This window comes from Botryllus schlosseri, chromosome 2 (assembly GCF_051294905.1).
Source record: "Botryllus schlosseri isolate E-star chromosome 2, Bs_hap1, whole genome shotgun sequence".
In the NCBI taxonomy this organism is placed as follows: domain Eukaryota; kingdom Metazoa; phylum Chordata; class Ascidiacea; order Stolidobranchia; family Styelidae; genus Botryllus; species Botryllus schlosseri.
Genome location: NC_137237.1, coordinates 35,269,600 through 35,291,814, shown reverse-complemented (window position 1 = coordinate 35,291,814; position 22,215 = coordinate 35,269,600). Strand labels below are relative to the sequence as shown.

The window sequence follows — 22,215 nt, the reverse complement described above, 5'->3', positions numbered from 1 at the left end:
TTATTGGCCAAATGCAGACGCAAACTTGAGAAAATATTCGCGAGACCAGTAAATTGATGCATACTGATTTTTCACACAGTTATTATATATTAGCGATTTGTGCATGGTAATCCGAAAACACAAATGGAAGTGTGGGGGTCTGTTGAGTCAAGCCATCCGGAATTTGTTTGATTGGGCCGACGACTATTGTTTTAGGAGGTCTACAAATTGTTGTTACAGCCCTGTTAGAAACAAACACTCGGTACCACTCGTCTTATTTTTCAGTCAACAGGTGTTTGCGCGGTGAAAATGACCTGTTTACTGATCTGTAAGATTTCTCCTAAGTGGGGAATTTGGGCTCAAATTTCGGCAAAGGGGGCACGAGATGAAAAAGGTTGCGAACCACTGCCATACAGCCACTGACATACAAAACATGCGCCAGTTGCAAGCCCGGATAGACGGTCGTGGTTTCGGCAGGACTGTCATTGGCGTGGAGCAGGGGCGGGAAATATACGACCTGCAACGTGATTTTGAGCGTCCCGCGGACTGTATCCGGTCTTACATGATAACGTTGCCCACGGCCACAGTCTGTCACAATCCCCCACTGCTTGCTTACTACGTCAAATTATAGTGACTGCAGGTTATTCGTTAGTTCTTTGTTTTCGTTGTGATGTGCATAAATGCGTCACTGAACAATTCCAAGTCTCCCAATCTTACAAACATGGCCATGAAAGCAAATTTGCGAGCAAATATTTTCGATCATACGCATTAGCAAGACAAAGCTGCGCTCATATCAAACTGATGTTTACTTGTTGTCTTTACTACGGGTCCCTACGTCCGACATGCAGCCAGAGTTCAAAGAACTTGTTATCAACTTTGATCGATCACAAATATGTCCTATTGACCACAACAACCGTTAAAGTACATTTCCGTAATATATTTATTGAACATTCTTTTAGTCTCTATACTTTAAGTTTAAAGTTCACAATAAGTAAGATATATTCATAGTATAGTTGAATAGAACCGCGATTATATTGTATTGCTTTAATCCGACTTCCCGCTGACTGTAGAAGTTGCCCGCACCTGGTGTAGCGCCATGAGTCTAATCATCGTGTTGGCATTGGAGGACTGATAGGCTTTGGCAAATCCAACACCGGACACGCCGATCGACTATCTCTCATTTTCGAACGAACTAGATGACCGATATCGACAGTTAGGTATACTTGTCTTGATCATATTTGGAACGTACACGCTATATTAACTGTAATGTATTCATATATCGTGTTACCTTTTATTCGACACCATTCGCGACATATACGTGTTTGCTGAACTGGGCCTATTGTGTCACCATCTCCGCATATGTCCTGGATATCATCCATTGACAAACACATTCCTTTCGGTGAGTTGAAAAACTCAATTAGTTGAGCGTTATCTCCAATCTTCGATAATATTTCTGTGATTATCACTTGCAATGAACGCTCCAGCACCTCCCTTCGTTTCAGATAGCGCTCCACCACTTGGTGTAGCTGCTTTGCTTTAACAAATTTTCCTAAATGATTTGATTCACCAGTAATATCCATAGATCAGTGTTGGGATGACTCGAGTCATGACTTGACTCGAGTCAGACTCGAGTAACCTTTTTCGTATGACTTGACTTGACTTGAGTCAATTTGCTAAAATTACTTGACTTGACTCGGCATATCAGAAATGTGGATTGAATGGTGACACGGAGCAAAATTCACGAGTCAATTTCAAGTCATCAAGTAATTAATATCGATAAAAACCACTGTATCTTGCATATCTTCGGATTGTTCGCGAAACGCTGGTGTAACCCTTGAAAGCGACCAATCATTCAATGATCGAGCGTTTCACTGAGCCTCGATTATTATCTCATAAATAAATTGATCGCAAACGAAGTGATCGAAGCTTACAGCTTGTACGTTGTCGTAAACTCTAGTAGTAAAGTAACAAAATAGCAAAATGTATATTACTGTTCTATGTTCTTTTACATTTACCAAACCTCTTGTTTTATTTAAATTGAATTCTACTGTAGTTTCTATTGTCCTCAACCATTAGCGCATGCTCGAATTGTATCATATCTATTTGTAAATGGGTGTTGTATTGCATCTTATCTGTTTGTTTTTATAATCTTATTTCGGCTGGTAACTATAAACGGAGGCTATGCAATTACTTACGTACTTTAATAGCGACTTCTTGCGTGTATATTTAACTATATTCGTTCATCGGTTCGGAATCAATGGCCACTCAATCTGTATTTCAGACAGCTAGCAAATTGCAATGACGTAATCATGCCTCATACTTCAAAAAGGCAACTTGACTTGAAATGTGACTTGAAATGTGACTTGACTCGTGACTTGACTTGACTTGACTAGCCTCGAGTCAAAATGTGAAATGACTAGAAATTACTAGTGACTCGAAGGTAGTGACTTGATCCCAACACTTCCATATATAATAAAGGTGGGGACATATAAATTCATTTTCTTTCAGTAGCACCAGTAAACTTCACAATTGTTTGCGTTTGGCGATTCTCAACAATGAAATACCTATTAGCCATTAGGATGATTTATTAATCTATGTACTTCGATACAGCTATAAGCTGTGAGTGATGCTATGCATATAATATCATTTAGGCGCCGACATAAAGTATACGCGTCTATGTAGAGTAAATTCGTATTTTAATTTTTAAAGTTTTTCATTCAAGTTAAATGCATGACACACTGCAAAGAACAAATGTACAGCTATTTGATTTTCCCAGGTATGTCTTATCGTGTTATCCACATTCACGAATTCGACTTAGTGTCAGAAAACCTTAGAATTATTGGTTTTACTATTACCGACGGGTAGCCTACCACACAACAGTGTTGGGATCAAGTCCCTACCTTCGAATAACGAGTCATCTCGAGTCATTGGACATTGTGACTCGAGTCAAGTCAAGTCAAGTCAATCGATTTTCGAAGGTGACTTGAATCAAGTCAAGTCAAGTCACTAGTCAAGTCACAATCCATGTCAAATTGAATCTTCGAAATATTAGTGATGGTTTAAAGTCATTAAATTTTGCTAGTTGTGTGAAAGACAGATTAATTGGTCATTTATCTTGAAATAAACAATTTATAGTGTTAAATATACATGCAAGAAGACGTATCGTTCACGCACATCTGGAACTGCTAATAAAACAGCTGAGTAACTGTATAACTGCATGCTACAATTTGGTATTATCAGCTAAACTTGGGGAACGCATACAAAGCCTCGAGAAGTAGATACAAATTAATATGGTAATGTGGTACAATACGCTACTATCTACAGATCCAGGGGAATATAACAGCATAAACTTAATTCGTTCGATTCAAACTATACAAGAGGGTTGGTAAAGGGATCACTGCGCAATGTGAGCACCGAGCGGCCTAAGAAACAGGGATACGTTGCTACAATTATGGTCCAGTGATAAGTGCAATCAGTGAAAGGCTGGGTTTTCTCACTAGTGAAACCGGCGTATCGCGAACAATCCTAACATAGTTAAGATTCGGTGATTTGTTCGACACTGTGTACTTGATGACTTGAAATTGACTCGCAAATTTTACTGCGGGTCACGAGTCAATCCACATTTCTGTAGGGCCTAGTCAAGTCAAGTCGTTCCTTTTGATCACACGAATTCTCATAATTAAGGTATCGAATTTAATAAATGGTTGCTATTAATAAACGGTTATCGAACTTGACCACAAACTGCTGTCGAGTTTACCCGCGATTTCGAGTGACGATCGAATTGAATTGATATTAGGTTCAATTACCACGATATTGGAGAGATATTTCCATCTACAAGACTTAGGCCCTTATGGCATAGCGAATAGCATTTGAAGTGTCACCAGCACGGATACAAGACAAGTATCAAAATACTTGCAATGCATTGAGGAAGCTAATTCTCATACCGTTGTTCGATCGCCAATAATTGAGCATTGCGATTTGCCGTTCTCCATCAGTCGAATATTTTTTTTGAATTCTCCCATGTTGATTTCGATCAATACGCAGCCCATCTACAGATCTCGCAAATTCATTGAACTCCGCGGAATCAGAAAATCGCGTTAATAATTCTTCAGTGAAGCTGCATTCGTCGCACATGTCTGAACCTAAAAAGAGCTTGGTTGCATTGGTATTCCGAATATCTCAAAGATCGTGTGGGATCCATACTTTAAGAAAGGAGTTTTTAGGCGATTTATCGCGACCCGGGTATGAATTTGGGTCGCGACCGCACTACGGCAATGTTTTAATATCCATGTAATATTTCTTGCAATAAAAAACCTTCTTTGCGATTCTCGCGTTCCACTGTGAATATGTTATGTTAATACATGTCAAAGTTTACTGTGTTGGGTACTAGCCTACAGAGACGAGAAAAGTGGTTACGAGTATATTACTTGATGATGAAAATGTACCGAACATTGTATTATATAAATTTGATGGACGGTATCATTAGATTTGTCCGACATTGATTGTCTGGAAAGCTCCAAATGGTGCGGGTATTATTCGGACAGGGTAGAGGGAGGGAAAAGCGGTACCTAACTACCGCACAGCGATTTATTTTGAACACGCCTAATTTTTAGAAATGAATCTGAAACATTAATTGTAATTTTGAATGAACGGTACTCCCACTACCGTCTATCACCGTCCTCTCTATGTGGCTGTGCCCGTAAATGCGACTGTCGGATTGTTACACCAACAATGGGTGATTCTAATTAATATGTGCTTCTTCTTGTATTGTTTCCACTCGATATCATTGTACGCAACGAAACTAGCTTCCACAGTAGGCCTAATTTGCGATTTGGAGGTGTCTGGAGACCGGACATTTTTATTATGTTTCAATATGTTAATACAGTTCTTCTCAATCTGCGGGATGGTACGCACTTGTGCAAATGAAAATATTGCAGTGCGGATGCTGAGCGTGGTGTCTATGAGGCAGATGAAAATCCGGATGAGTGCGGATGAAAAGCGCAAATAATTTTTACTTTTTCGACGTGGAATAATTCAAATAAACCAAATAGGAAATTCAAGTGCGATCGCTCCCTAACCTTAGTGGTTTCGACGCAATTGTAAAAACTTGTTTGACTACCGCCGCACTATAATTATTATGAGATCAAAATTCTGGTTTGAAAGCGAGTGTGTGGCCGGTAGGCCTATACAGTGCACTAGTACGTCTGAGCCTGCGACGTGCTCGAAAAATGACGTCAAATTGACGTTCGGTTTCCTATCTCTGAACTATCATCCGATTATTATAACGGCTCGATTAGCACGAGGTACGGAAAAAGTAGTAAATACCATTATTATAGTTATAAAATCACATTGGCAAGTTACTGTAAATGCTAATTGTTCGCCTTTAAGGGCTCTCAGGCAGTGCTCTCATACGTTTTATACCGCGACCCAAATCAGACTTTTAGTTGAATCTTACGACCTAAGCTTCACGATTTGAAAGGGATACATTTTTACTTTCAGTATATGCTTAGGTTTGACGGGCATGGCCACATAGAGGGGACGGTGGTCGGTAGTGCACATTGATAGACGGTAGTGGGAGTACAGTTCATTCAAAATTACAATTAAACTTGAAGATACATTTCTAAAAATTGGGCGTGTTCAAAATAAATCGCTGTGCGATAGTTAGACCCCGCTTTTCCCTCGATCTTATCACGTCCGAATAATACCCACGTCATTTAGAGCTTTCCAGACAAACAATGTCGGACAAATCTAATGATAACGTCCAACAAATTTATATAATACAATGTTCGGTACATTTTGATCATCAAGCAATATACTCGTAACCACGTTTGTCGTTTCTGTAGGCTAGTACGCAACACAGTGACCTTTAACATGTATTAACATAACATATTTACAGTGGAATGCGAGAATCGCAATTGCAAGAAATATTACATGGATATTAAAACATTGCCGTAGTGCGGTCGCGACCCGAATTTATACCCAGGTCGCGACAAATCCCATAAGAACTCCTCTCTTAAAGTATGGATCCCAAAGGGTCGAATTTTTGGTCGCCATAGCACCAGAGCGAACAGTTATTACGTATGTAATATGTGTTAACAATTTTCAATTTCTTCGCGCATTGCGCGATTTTCAGGGGGTTAGGTTTACATATCCAAAGTATCGGTTTTGGGTACTATAATCAATATATCTGGAACTCACCGTCGAAGACCGGTGGAATGCTTTAGTGTAGAGGTGTGCAATAGGGCTCTACAAAAATGAATTTTTTTCTCAAATCGTACTGGCTACCTAATTTAAGCCCACACACCAAATTTGGTTCAATTGCAACCAGAAGCCGCATTGCTGCAGGAGAAGAAAGTTTATATTTATTACATAAAAATAAATAGAAAAAAATTTGAAAAGTTTCTGTTCACCCCATGAAAGTGTTACGTTGTGTATAGAAACGATGTTTACCAAATTTGGTTCAATTCCAACCAGTAGAAGCGGAGTTATGGTCGTCGAAAAATTTGGATTATGAATAAAATAGTACTTACGGTGACCAACACTTTATTTATTAATTATCGTGGTGCTCACCGTAAATACTATATTATTCAAATCCAAACCAACGGGTGCGGGTCTATGACACACATTAATTTCTAGGTCAACCCCTTGTACGTCGGGACACACGAAGACGTAAAGCTCTGGCCAAAATAGCGGTGAGAAAATGCTGTGTCGAAAAGATGGGCGGCGACAAGCCGTCGCCAAAGATGACCGCCGCTGATTGGGCAAACCTTCATATTTTCGTATGCTCGGTCGTTGAAATGGTCAGCATTCGTCGCAGAGTAGTCCCATCCTCGCAATCCGAACAGCCAGTAGTAGTACAAATGCGAGCCGCAGAGGAAGATAATTCAGTGTGCCAATTTAATTGATACCAGTAATCGTAAATTTTGAGATCGGGACAATGATGCGCTATCACTGTTTTCAATTGTGCTCGGTCTCTGACTGATACGAGTGAATTTTAAAATCCGGAACGACAGAGCGGATTTAATTCTGTAGATCTTTATAAAAAGCAATTTATATATGAGAGATAAATATTAACGTTGTAAGGTTACATAAGGAGTAGCAATACAGTTAACAATTTTGTAATATTGTTGTATTACCGTCATGAAATTTCCAGAATAGTTTCGAATTTCAGTCAGTAGAATCGTATTTACCGTATTTGGAAGTTATGAATCACGAAGTAACTTACTTGAAATATCCTGATCTCTGAAAGTTACTTTTCGTTCTCGATCAACGTCGACTCTCCGATCGATTGTTTTCTTGTTTTTGCATACCTCGTAGGAGATTTTCACCCGGCATTCTTGACAGCTGCTTGATTTTAATTTGTATGTCTTTGACGTGAAAAACGAACCCCATTCAAGAAACCGTTTGGTCAGTCGAAATCTCGTAGTCACTCTGTTCTTTTCATCGAATGATACATCTGATGGATTCGTTATCTTCATAGTTACACTGATGACATCCTCCAGTTTAACGGCTGTGACATTGAACAGGTCAGTAACGACTTGGTAGCCGTACTTTGTCATTACTTCTTCGACTTCGCTTCGGCAAAGTGGGTGATTTTGCTGAAATGTCAATATCAACTTGGTTTTCTTCGCCCACAACGTACCGCCCATCCGAAAAATTGTGGATTCAAAATTGACATCACAAAAAACTCGAAAGGTTCCATCGGTCCTCGTGCAACGATATGTAATTTCTTTTTTTGCATCTGTTTCCCCTATATCTTCCCAAATGTCTGATTCGTCAGCGATGAAAAGAATTCTAGCCGTGTCATTGACGTTGTATCTTTGATAAGTTGGCATGGTCATGGTCATCCAAAAGTGTTGTGGCACTTGATGGTCACCATCTAAATTCACACGTATAGCTGGTGTGATAGGCAGGCCCGAATCCATTTTTAAATCGTGCGGCATTTGATTCATCCGTTCCAACGTAATCTGTAGAAAAGGAAAATATACCTAAACACTACATAAGATTGATAGGTAGCCTGGCCATACTTGATGTGAATGCGAACAACATTATTTCAAATTTTTCTTGGTAATTAAAACGGAAACTTCTTTGGTTTGTCACCCGGAAAAATAGAAAAACGAATTTTTTTTTTTACCTATAATAGGTTACGGGCATAATTCATTGCATTTTAACTTCACATTGCCCAATGCATCATTATAGCCGATTGGGATTCGTATCTACCCGTTTAAATATGACTGAAATATGTAACGTCTACAGGTTTGTGTTTACCATAAAGATACTACAAAGGCGATGTATACAAGACGTCGTAACTAATAATATTTTCCGGTTTGAACCACACTAAAATATATTCTGATAATGCAATTTACTGTTAAATACCAGTAAACCTACATTTTACCTTAGTTCCGTTGGGCAATGAATTCTTTTGAATATTCACTTTTCGCAGCTCAGAGATTCCACCTCTCCCAGTCATGGTTGACTCTGGAACGTTTTAAAATATTTACTGTGACTATCTATCGTACGAACTGAATTAAAAGCTCATTACCAGACGTTTGGCGCCAGTTTCGCCGCGCTGTAAGTATTATCCCATCATCGATCTGCACTTTCAATTTCTGTGAGTGAAAATAGTGCAGTGTTTCTCAACTTTTTTAGACACGTCCCCCTTAATGATAGTGAAAAATTTTGCGTCCCCCTTATCGTCATATCCCAAAATCCAACCGGGATGCTAGCAAACCCATCAGATTGTTTGATGGAATGGAAGGTTACGACTGTTGATGAGATAATTAAAAATCATGAAATTCAGTCTAGATATAGAGAAACACACGTGAATTGGAGGTGAATCACGAGAGCGCCAAAATTTTCTCAGTTGACCGCTTCTTCGCGCCCCCTTAAGATGTTTCATGCCCCCCTCCCCTCCCCAAGGGTGGCGCGCCCTCCAGGTTGAGAACCACTGAAATAGTGGCACCAATTATTACCAATTCAATTATTAACAAGACAATGTTAACTGATGAGATAAGTAAACCCATCAGATTTTTACCGAAGTCAAAAAGAAATATCAATAGTCATAGTCAGTCCCGTGGAGTCGCTAAATTTTGCCACCGACTCCTACTCCACACATTTTCAATATACGGACTCCGACTCCTGAGTCTTTAAACGTACCGACTTCGACTCCAACTCCGATTCCAACAGTATTACCAATCTACTTATAAAATTATATGCCACACTGACGGTTAAATGACTATCATATAACCATTAAACATATGCAAACATATGCTTAACAATGGCATGCAAAATTGTTTCATTGTGGCACAGCTCGAATTATTCATTATGTAATTAACATGAAAGAATGCCTTTCTAAATATCCTTCCTTTTTCATATTTTATATGTTTTTATAACATGGACTCTCTAATATTCTAATATGTATGAAGCATTCAAACATGACATATATCAAATCCTGTATAATTAAAATGTAGGTAAAGCAATCGAAGTGCTCTTGTGAATGAGTCAGCAACTACAGACATTCAACTTACTAATTTTCATATTACATACTGTACTGATTACAAGCACGCACACACTCTCACTACTAATAGACATTGGTCATAAACGAAATTTAGGAATTAGTCAAATAGCATTTTGTCAAGTGGCAAGCAGCGTTATATTCACATCAATTTTACAATTGTTCAAAACCAGACGATGTATTTACTATGTCACAGCTTCATGGTATAATTCCAAAAATTTCATCAATTTCTGACTGCATCGCGAAGATGCATTTTGTGATAATATTTCTCTATGCAACTGAATTGTAATTTGCAAATAATTTCCAATTTTATCTACATCAGGGGTGGCATACCTTCTCGGCCAAAGGACCTCATGATGTTTACGAATCATTGCGCGGGCAACTGGAATGTTACACCTTTTTTTAGTCGTCCGATAGGAGCCAACCGAATTCGGTAACATTAAAAACAAGACTTATATTACTACGATTTAAAATTGATAACAACTATGTCATGAAAACTCCGTGTGCAACTGTGCAGTGTGCAGTCATGCCCTGGTCACGCAAAGCGCGAAATTTTTTCAAAGGTATGAATGAGTTCTATCAATATAAATGTTACTTACATATATTAAGGGTCACCTCTGTATAACACTGGGTTCATTTGGCAAGGACGATATTATTCGGCGTTTAGACATAGCAATATCGACGGTTTCGGTGAACATGCTTCGATCATTTTGTGCAAATGTTTCATCGCCGACGATCTCGCATCGAGCGCACAAGCGAAGTTGCATGTTATCTCCTAATTGTGAATATAGTTAGATTTAATTCTGTAGATTACAAGTAGGCTATTTATAATTTTCAGGAGGGGGATCCAATGTTGAATGCATGAAATCCAGTAACAATAGATCATGTGAAGTGCTACGAAAAATTTCAACACAAAAAAATCTGCTACGAAATGTTCTACTTTTTGATCATACACGGTCTGGGATAAATGTGTCTGGCCCCTGGTTACGTCAATGCGTCAGAACTGCTGTTTTAGTCATCATCCAATTTCGCGGTCAGGCTAATCAAATTTTGGTTGGCCTTGCAATTTTACCTGATGTTATAACCAATTCCGAGAATTATCTCGAAGGCCCCACAAAAACTTCTCGCGGCCACATTCGGCCTGTGGGTCACGGGTTGGCCACCCCTGATCTGTATCGTTACTAATATCAGTGATTGGTGGTACATAAAAATTATATTGAAAATCCTTTGAAAGCAATTGTTTTCCTGATAAAGAAGTTGGAGTCGGAGTCAGAGTTCTTTCACGAACTCCGACTCCGATTCCGGTCCGTATTCTTTCCACTACTCCGACTCCAGCCACTATAGTTTGCACGACTCCGACTCCGACTCGATCAGACGAAAATTAGCCAAACTCCGACTCCGACTCCACCGACTCCGACTTCACAGCCCTGGTCATAGTATAACGTATCGTATACTCCTTGCCCCTTTACACAAAAGCTTACAATGACATTCGTTGCAACAATATTTATTTTTCATTATCCCTACATTGTTTGAAGATTCAAATAAGAGTCTGTCCCATCCAATATATAATGTAGATTTATAACCAGATCTCTTACTGGTTTCTTAATCTCATCCAGTGCAACTTGTATACGGGAGACATGGTCTTCGGTAAATTTCCAGCCGGTTAAATCACAGAAATTTGATACATATTTCAGGAAATGTTCGATAAATTGAACATCTTTGTCCTTCACTTCTTTAATCCCACAGCGTTCAGTAAAGGTCGCAGTATCAATCTGTAATAAATCCAACTATTATGAAATAAAAATATATTTATACAGTATACATCGCAGTATATATCTCTATTTGGAGAAGCGGGTGGGAGCGGTGGCGCAGTTGGTTCCGCACTAAGTCACGACACCAATGGAAATGGGCTCCTCAACGCCGATCTCACTACTACCGTAGTGTATTGAAAAGCCCAGACATAAAGTGAGCCGTGCTACAAGTCGGCAGCAGAGACCACGATGGCCACACGATAGCCTGAAAAAGCGATAAGGGCCACCGTGTTGTGCAAATATTATTATTATTATTAATAATATTAATAATACTCTCATGGTGAATCTTGTACCTTCGGAAATAAAGCCTCACCAATTCATTGCAGTTCTACGCTAATGGACGGATGTGGTGAACAGCATTTATTTATTCAACCTAACCATTCTAGAGAAATATTCTAGAGAAATATTGCATTGACGTTCGACAACGGCAAATGAAAATATTATGCATTAGCTAGCGGAGTCATTCTGGATTCAATATTTTTATTCAATATTTCATATTGTAAGTGATACAAACGACACTGTTAATACTTAATGTATATCTCAGGGGTGGGCAAACTAAAGCCCGCGGGCCGCATGCGGCCCGCAGCATCATTCTGTACGGCCCGTGAGAGTCTAAAGAAACTTATCAAAAAAAAAATTGATAAAATGCGCAATAATAATCGAACTAATGCAGGGACTTGATTAAACTTTTCTCAGTACATTTCACCATGAGAATTATAATGCAGTGGTTCTCAAACTGAGAAGTGCATCCGCTTTGGGGACGTGAAAGCATCTGAATGGAGGTGCGAAGCTGAGCCCAACTAAAAAAAAATTGTCGCACTCCGCTCTATTTACATCCGATTAATGGTTATTAATCTGTATTTAGTATGAATTTCATATTTAAAAATCTCTCATCAACCGTCGTAACCTTCTATGCCATCAAACTATCCATTAGGTTTGTTAGCGTCCTGGTTGCGTTTTGTGATACGACGATATAATCTCCATGTCCTCACTTTATAATGAAATACCAATGTTGCATTTTGGTTTATATTCCCAATAATCCTTAATAGAGCGGACCGCGAATGGATTCAAATGTTGAATGCGGCCCGCGAGTTCAAAGATCTGCCCACCCCGGGTTTATGTTGTTGCCTTGATCCCATAAAAGCAAGTCGGTATAAATTGTCAAATTCATTGGGAAACTGCTATTGGAATGTAGACAATTCTAAGCAATAATAATGTTACTGCGCTTATCACATACTAAACAAGCCTAAGGCGTAAATTAAAACTGTGTTACCTTTACACTTCCCTTTAATTTACCCAGGTCTTCATTCAAGGTATTCAGGAAATCTAACGAAAGGTTACAATTGTCAAGGTTCAGTTGCTTCATCTTATCAGGAAAACAAATGTAAACAGCGAGAGCGCTCGCGTCACTCCGATTAAATTTAATGTTTTTGTCTGATTTCATCAGGAAGGTTTCTAATCCTTCAGTTAGATCATTATATCCAGTAATGTCAGACTCTGACAGCAAATGCAGGCCATGAAGCTGATCGTCGATACCACTGATATTTTCGAGCCAACGTCTTAGTAGTATTCCACTGAGTTTTAATATATATTTTCTCTTGAAGTCGTATTCGATACTAAGTTGTTGCTTTTTCGCCGGGTCTGAAAATAAACGGTGAAATACAGGAATCCTCCACACGACTCGAATCGCAAGAAATTTACCCGTAGAGATCAGATCACATAATAGTGCTTTATTACGCTCTTCCGAAACAAATCCACTCAACATTTTCCAGGCTCCAATGAAGTTGATATCGTCGATAACTGTTTCATATTCATCCGTTGTCTCCCATTTACTTTTACTGTAGAGGTATAGTGCAACGAATCCATCAAGAATAATAGGATGACAAAAAGTCAGCGTGACGTTGTCCCCAAACTTGATTTTTTTAGTTATGAAAAGAGAATCAAGTTGTAATGCCCTTGTATCAGAAGAAGTCATTCCAACTTTCACAAGGTCAGCTTTGGTGAATGAAGTCTTGCCAGTCTTTCTAGTGTCATAACATAGCTTCATGAATTTTTGGAAATCGCTAATATAGTTCGTTTTTCTCACCGTATCTAAAAGGTTCATAAATATGCCTGACATTCCGCGTGGCGAGCTTTTTGCATTATTTGCAAGTCCCTCAATGGTGTAATACAAAAGCATAGGATTTTCGCATAACGCTGTGGTGTAGGGTGTCATTTTGAGAAAAGCTGTTCTACAGACTTCTTCATTGAGTGCTTCATTTGCGATGGATTGAACTGTGGCTGATGATAAGCCAAGCGTACAAAAACGTCTTGTAACGATAACATTTTCTATCTGCAATATCAAATCTATATTATCTTGATGACAAGAAGTTACGATAATGCACCCCGGATATTTTTTTCCCGAGATGATTTGAGTCAGCGTGTCAATGGAAACGCTCTTTCTATTGGCCGTCGATTGCACGAGGATCCGATCAAGATCATCGAACACAAAGCAAATCTTTGGGGAATTCTCGTCCATCCATTTCTTCATTTTACCTACAGATAGTATGTCAATCCGAAAAGTGCCCTTTGATTTGAAGTACTGTATTCCTGAGTTTCCAATATCACCAAATATGGAATCAACTATTCCTCTTTGCCTTTTTATTCGTGTATTGCCACAACTAATCGAAATAACTGCTGCAATACCACTGAACAATGTCTGGGATCGTTTTACTTTAATATCTGCGAGTAACGCTGCCAGGACTGTGCTCCGTCCGGACCCATCCTTTCCCGTGACACATACGTGATAACTTGTGCCCATACGTCTCTTGTTTTGGCCAGCAGAAATAAGTTGCAAAAGTCGGGTGCCTTCGATTAGCTGATCGGAGAGGGAATCTCGTATTTTGACCTTATTGATCAATAGAGGAGTTGAATATTGCTTTTCTGTTATGCCATAGACGTTGTTTTTCCCTATCACATCAGGATTCTGAGTTTGACGTCCTTTTATTTTACTGTGAGACGCCATATTGAAAACTCTAACTATGGAAAAGAGTTCATGAAACATATTACTGTTAAAAGCCGGTCAGAAGAATACTTAGGCGCTTATGGTACTATATGGTCACTCAACAACTTTTAGCAAAGTTCCGGTGACCGAAGTTAAAAATTGTATTGCGACCGTGGTACCTCTCACGACATAATTTACTGTCATACAAATGTATTACGATACAACCATATACAAAATCAGATTAAACGGTATTTGCAAGCGCAAAATCCATTTCTTGTTTTATTGGTGACAGTTGTAGTTGGAGAATTGACATATTCTTGTGAGTTTTATATATTTGATTGTAATGCAGTGAAGGTTTTCACGGGCAGCAGTTGGAAAATAATTCTGCAGCTGCAATCAACAATAATGGATTTTGTTTTGCTAGTAAAGTAAGTAAATCCTGAGACAGATAAGGTCCTTATTTAACCCTAAAAAGGTCCACGTTAAGACAGCGATACGTCAGTCGAGTAGCTCTAATATCCAATATAGTCACCATGTGAAGTCTCATCGCACCTGTCGTCAGGGTGAGTAAAATACAGCTGTGAAACCTTCAATGATTAAACCACCAATAATTATGTGAATTTTCTATCGATGTTCATGATTGACTTGACTTTAAAGATTTTTAAACCCAAAATCATAGAATTTATTCATTCATTGGTCCGAAATATAGAGCGAGAGGAGAGATGATGTACAGGTGGGGAAAGATAGACCATGTCATATCTTTATCATAGTACGACTCATCATAAACTGAACAGAATTTTTAACAATTAGTATTAATTGAATGCCATTGTCGCCCTGTTTTCGAACCCCCTCAACTAACGAGGAATGTTAAGTAGGCAACGCAGAGAATAAATTATTATTTGAAGCGCAGACGAACTTTCCTCACTCATTGTTGACTAAAAATCCGACAATCGCAGCGCAGTGACACAATACGCTATCGACTTCGCAAACCGACAGCGTATAGTACTGGAATGGGTAAACTATAGCCACGGGCCGTTGCGATATAACGCGTCGTAAAAGTCGAATTACTGCAGCGATGTAATTAAAATTGTTTCACCATGGTACTGGTAAGTTACAGTTTTACTCGGGGCACACGCATTTTTGAAATATTTGGATTGCTGAACACACCATTGAATAAGAGCTGAAATGACTTCATTCCGATAACGATTGTGAACTACAGTAACTGTATTACTTTAAATAATGTACTCGGTCAAACCTCTTAGTCGGTGCATGTGCTAGGTAAATTCGTGCTCTAAAGTATGTGTACATTGCGCAGATAGGTACAGCTCATTTATAACCTCGGTCACAACTCATTATGAACGTTGTTCAATACAATCTAAACGGCGAAATTTTGTACATAGGCACGATTAATCAAATTATGAGATGTTGTGCTAAAGAAAGCAACCGAGTTATTTAAACGGTTAGGAAAACAATGAGTTATGTTGAGGTGCGGGTCTTCACAAAAAGAAAAACGTGAAGAAGGCAAGTAACATGGTACAGACAGTAACACGTTAAACACATTTTCTGACACGTATTCAAAGGTATCATGGACCTGATGCTATCGACATTGTACGTCCTGAAGTTAGACTAAAAGCAGAATCTGCGAATTTATCAGCAGATCGCTGCATACGGATTCACATTTCTATACTGTTTTACAAATCGGCACAACTGATTCCACCTGTACTGTTGACACATTGGTTATTGTGGATGAACACTGAATTGTGAACAGCTTATAAAATTTCGGTAATGCTTCTGACGCGTTTGCGTTATTATCAAATGAATAACTGTTTTGTTTTATAGATACACAGGCTATGCCTAGCCCTGTTGTAGTGTTAATCGTGCAGTTGCGAAGGTGAACGTGTAGTGCACAGAGGTGGCCAAAGTAGTCAAGAAAGCTACTCAAGTAGAAGTAGAAGTAGTGACTGAAAAATCTACTCAAGTATGAGTAGAAGTAATTCTTCCATAAGCAACTTAAAACTACTTGAAGTAGAAGTAGAATTGACTGACTTTAAATATACTCAAGTAAGTAAGTAGTTGAGAAAACGATCGTAATTCGTTCGTATGGATTGTCAAAAGGTACAAATTGAGCTATGCGAAAGGTGCCGAGCTTGTTTCATATTGATTCATACCATGAGGTATTCAATTTTCGACAGAATAAGCATTTGTCCGCATCATGGGATGAAAATGATACTATTAGTATGGAAAGGTGATAATAATCCTGTTTAATCGAACTGCACGTTTTAGAAAATATCATGGTGTGGCGCCCTACCCCATATTATGAGACCCGTAGTATAGTCAAAGAGCAATGCTGAGAAGTTGTATAGGATACCTACGATGTAAGCACTTTGCGCGATTGGTAAACATGAATAAAAATATACTGAATCGTAAAAATGCCATGTCCCAATTTTTGAATATATGTAGTTTATATACTCTTTTCTGCCTCAGAGAAGGCCATTGTGGTGTTATTGCCATGGAAATTCACGTGAGACAGTTAGCGTCCACTATACTGGCAACAAGTCATATATATATTGGCAAATTAGACAATTTGCATGCCAGTTCAGGAATAGGGATAAAGGCAGGGTTGTAACCAAGTCACAATGCTCCGAGTCACAAGTCAATCTCAGTTTTATAGTTTTGACTCGAGTCAAGTCGAGTCATTTTCAATTCACCACCGAGTTAAGTCCGAGTCCAAGTCCCCGAGCAGAGGGTCGAGTCCGAGTCATGGTATTATGACTCGAGTCGATTCAAAGTCATTGTGTTGACTGCCCAGTTTCCAGTTAAAGGCTTGTTAAATCCACTTTTTGTAACCCTGTTTGGTGATATCGAAAGGTTCGCATTTATAATATACTAATTTTCGTCATTTTTAGAAGTTTCTGGGCGCATTTTCAAGTACCAGTACCAATAGACGAAATCCAAATAGTGCGATTACTTTACTATTCCTCGAAATTACAATGAAAGGTCGGTCTTGGCCGTCTGAGTCTCGAGTCATATGACTTGGTTCGAGTCATGCGCAATGACTCGAGTCCAAGTCGAGTCAATACACAAATTGACTCGAGTCGAGTCGAGTCAAGTCATTTCCGTAATTTGAGAAAATGACTCGAGTCAAGTCGAGTCATCTGAAAAACGTGACTCGAGTCGGACTCAAGTCGAGTCGAGTCATGACTCGAGTCATTACAACCCTGGATAAAGGAGAGGTTAGGCCCAGTGAATACAAGCCTCACTTGCGATCACGCAATCCATCATAAACAAATCTTATAATCCCCCGACCCCTTTTCCAATGCCATGTTGGCAAAAAGGAAGTGCGTGTACATCCAGATTTTCTCCAGTCCAGCAAATGTCTTCAAATGTTCGAGGTTACTGGCGTGATTAGATTCAATGGTGGAACAAGGAATTACAGTGAAACAGCACAGGTAAGAGGACAAAGTAATATGCCTCATCAAATAGGCTCAATCATATTTGGGTTGAATCACAGGCCAGTTTTCACTATTTGATGGTGATATGAGCTCGGAATTTATTTCAAATGGTACCAATGAAATCGATTCGCCGATCACCGATTTATCGCATCGATTCGTTCAATAAAAACATTGTTAAATTCCAGTGGTTCTAACTTGTTAGTAACCTGAGGGAACAATTTCTCTGATCAATAATTACGATAGATTACATGTTCACTCTGAAGTGGCGAGATAGCGTAGTGGTATAATCCACAGCTGCAACACCAATGAGTTGCGAGTTCGAGTCTGATCGAGGTCGACTCCAGGATCCCTGCCCAAGTGTTGAAGGTTATCTAGGCACCTCCGCGCCACCTCATCCGCGTGATCGGTGTTTTATACAAAGCGTAGAAGTGGCCCTGCTACAAGTCGGCAACATCGGAATATAAATGAAGAAAATTGGCCTGGTGTAAATGACCATAGTAGTCGACAAACACCACGAATACCTCAAACAACAACAACATGTTAACAAAATGAAGTGTGCATTAACTGTGAGTTTTTATTATTATGGAAAAAAGTGGCGCTTTCAACCGATGATGGTCATTTGCGCCACGCTCAGTATATATTAAATGAAACGATCGGAAAAAGTAACAGATAGATCTAGAGAAATAATTCGCAGGAGAGAATATATTCTGTAACTGGTATATTTAGGCAATGGAGGGTCAATAGATCAATAGATCAACAGTGAGTGTTAAAAGGATAAACATTACCACTATGATTTTTAAGCAAATCTGAACAATATAATGAATATTTATTGCAAATCAGTGTGACTTCTGCTGTCACCCTGAGACACCAGTTAAGAGGTGTCAGCCTACAAAAATCCATCAGCATGGGTGTAAATAGTGTAAACGGCACTTTATGGAACCATTTTGTGCTTTAACACTCATTTCAACGGGTATAAATGAGTCAAATACACAAATTCGTATGGAGATTGGAGATATATGGTTTGTTTTCATTACCTGGCAGTGACGTCAACCTGATTTACACCCTGTACTGGCAAACACGGACTTTTTCACCCATGGATTTACAGCATTCACCTATAAAAGTGTCGCCATTGTTCTGTCGAAGCGTAACGGTGGGATATCAATTTCTTACTTCCAAAGCCATTTGTAAATATTGGAGATATAATTAGCATATCAGAAGGACGGGGTTTCAATTTCCACCTCCACTAAGTACGCCATTGCACACGACGTATCGCCAAAACAGTCACAGTTCGACTACCAATCCGGCATAATTGCCTTCAAACAATGATAACCAGATTGGGCGAGTCAACAAAAATCATATGTATATGAGTTTGGTATGCGTGTGTCCATAAGGAAACATCGAGACTGACTCAGGGAACACCAGATGAGAACCACTCTTCTCGTCAAAACCCGAAACAAAATCTACACGAATGTGAAAATAGGCTTTGTAAGTACAATCGCAAATCATTGAAACAATACAAGGTGAGATAAATCTGCCACAACGATTGTGAGGCAGGGGTGTCAAACATACGGCCCGCGGGCCGCATCCGGCCCGCCAGACGATCTCATCCCGCCCGCGAATCAATTCTGAGTAGATCAAAAAATTCTTATGTTTTCCAGCACATTTGTAACAAATGTTTAGATATTTGCAGGAAATAGTTGCATGTTGACAGGCCCCATTCTAACAGTTAACATAATAACATTCTAACCCAGTTACGGTACCGTGGTTTTTTTGTAGTTACCACTAGTAACAAGTTGATGAAATTGACATCCTATTTCTAGAGGACAAAATTTACAAGAAGTTTTATACAAATATGGACCAAGGTAGTTATTACAGAAGCGAAAACGCCAATGCGGAACCGTTATATGCCGTTTACATGGAAATGGAAAATATATTAGTTGCATAAATGTATAATTGAAATATCTATTGTCGCACTGCTGTGTCACTTTCGACCCAATAGATCCCCAGACATGAGAGAGACCGGACTCGCGGCTTAATATTAATAAACCAATTTCCAACTTCTGCGTCTCAAATTAAATATCATACCGCATATGCAGGGCTAGAGCCAGATTACGACTAAATCAAAGGGAGAATAAAATATGCTAATGTATATCGTAGTTGACGTCTCCGTTTTAGCGCTTCTTAACTGTATTCAACTAGCCAATCGTCGTATTTTTGTCAATTCTATTGTTCGCGAATAAATGTGTTGCGACTTGCCACTTTAAAATCCTATGATCCATTATCTATATATGCTTGATGATCAAGTATCCAAATGAAAATCAAGAACAAGAGGTAACAATTTGGAATCAGTTGACTGGTCCGGCCCGCGAGCAATTTGAGTTTGACACCCCTGCTGTAAGGCTAACGATTCGTACAATCGCAGCACACATTAATGATAATTGGTTGGGCCCAAATAAATACGTCTAGTCAACAGTTGCCATTAACCATTCGATCGAGCCGAATTTTTTAACGATTCTGCGCTAACACTAAACCTACAAATATTTATCAGCGAATAGTTTTGGAAAGTTTTGTCTAGCCGAAATTTGATTACGGCCCATATTATGGTAATAGATACTATGATAAGTCATGAACGTATACAAAAATATTTAGCGAAGTTGTAGAAGGCTTAAGCTAGTAACTACTGAGCATTTGCAGGGTTTGGAAAATTATTTCAAAACTACTGTGCTGAATAAACGCAATGCACAGCGTGGATACGTCAAGTGTCTGCATACATGCTACAACCGCAGCCAAATACAACGGTCGATACCTGAATGAGATTATTTAACTGCCGGAAAGAAAGATTGAAATGTGCTGGTAACAACAAATATGAAGTTATCCATTTATTACCAAAGTGGTATAGTGGGCATTTTGCCACACTACATGTGAAATCCGTTTAGCCTACTTTCTGCGATCTCCGAAATCCGGAACGCGACTCAGACTTTCGTAAAACCCGGTTCAAAACTTTCACTTTTATTTATCCATATGCAATTATTTCTAAGTGTACCAAACCCTAATAGTGTAATTAAACAGCTTCTTGGAGGTACAGAACGTCAATATACAATTGAATAGTATATTCATATTGGAATGAACCCGAATATTTTCGGCTGACACTCGTCAGGGGTAATCGTCAGCAACTAGTAGATAATTGAAAAGAATAGCGTATATCAACAATCGTAGCACAAAATATGACGTCACCAGCATGAAATTTTGAGCGTTCAATGTACAAATTTAGATGATACACGAACTCTTTTTGTTGACACAGCCTTGGCTGGTGTATTTTGATAAAAGTCGACTCCAAGGCACGCAAATGAAAGTGAGAACGACCCTTTCCGACTATGCGAAATCTGTCGTCTCGATAATTTTTCGCACATGCGGGATTATCCAACAAGTGTCTGCCAGTTGCAGAATTTATGGCCTTTGATTGTTCCGCATCAATCTTGAGCGGATGAGTTACAGGTGAGCTTTTCACCGAGCGTGTTCTAATGAATCTAAGGACACGCTGATTTATGCGTTCCTGCAAGCGCTCTGACGTTCTTCCCACGTAGCCACAATCACAGTGACACTATAAATTCGTAAATACATTGCGTTGTTGAAGTCTTTACGAGTTGCAGGGAGCAGTTGCGTTGTCGTGAAAATCACGTTGGTCTTTACTGTGTCGTAACTCTTATGGTATAGTGTAATTGGAAATGATGCGTACAATCGTGAATGTTTTTTTCCGTCATGCCATTTCATATGGAACAATCCATTATATTCTATCCTATATAAAGATTTTCTGGGTGATGGATTTCTCTACCTCTATAATCAATAATAATGGATAAAAAGTAGAGTGGTTATGTGATGATAAATAATCGAGTAGCCAACTGACTCATCTACCTTTTTAGCTCCATATGTTGGTGAATGTCACTTGGATGTCGTCTGCCTCGCCTGTTATGAAACGTAAGGCACTGATACAAACTAATTCAGCAATTTAACTTGGTCAACTAATGTGTCATTTAATTCCCACATTGCTGATTGGCTCCTTATGCCTGTCTTACATCACGAAAATGTATTATTTTAGCAAGAAATCTTATCCGATTCAAACGAACACCTGCGATGACAATTTGGTATGACATGTCGTGTAAGCATGTGTCTTATATGTATTCTTGCCTAGCTATCAGTTTAAAAGAATACCTCCTGTATTCGAATACAATTGCGTTCCCGTTATTAGAGAAATTTGATACTCTTTAAAAATGTCCTATCAATTTGCTGAGACTTCGGTGTACAGGATATTTAGTTGTAGTGCGCAAGACATTGTTCACTCAATATCAATCACGGTTTCAATCTCCCGTACAATTGCTGTGAAAAGTATAATTACTACTATCTCAACTATTACCATAATGTTAGTAATTATGGAGAGGCGGAGGAAAATTATTATTGTTGCCCTATATCATGATTTTG

At 39.0% G+C, this 22,215-nt stretch overlaps 1 protein-coding gene across 2 annotated transcripts in view; it reads right to left on the bottom strand.

Annotated features, from left to right (window-relative positions):
• Nucleotides 1-20,950, bottom strand: part of LOC145458402 (uncharacterized) — a 91,404-nt gene extending 70,454 nt beyond the window's left edge. For both annotated transcript variants that reach the window (XM_080336773.1, XM_080336764.1), the window contains exons 1-8: nt 13,006-20,950; nt 12,578-12,945; nt 11,089-11,265; nt 8,522-8,588; nt 8,375-8,457; nt 7,205-7,946; nt 3,924-4,121; nt 1,268-1,528 (exon numbers count right to left, since the gene is read on the bottom strand). In XM_080336773.1, the coding sequence (XP_080192899.1) occupies nt 1,268-1,528; nt 3,924-4,121; nt 7,205-7,946; nt 8,375-8,457; nt 8,522-8,588; nt 11,089-11,265; nt 12,578-12,945; nt 13,006-14,347 (3,238 nt within the window). In that variant the 5' untranslated portion in view covers nt 14,348-20,950. The remainder of the gene's footprint in view (nt 1-1,267; nt 1,529-3,923; nt 4,122-7,204; nt 7,947-8,374; nt 8,458-8,521; nt 8,589-11,088; nt 11,266-12,577; nt 12,946-13,005) is intronic.
• Between the last annotated feature and the right edge of the window lie 1,265 nt (nt 20,951-22,215).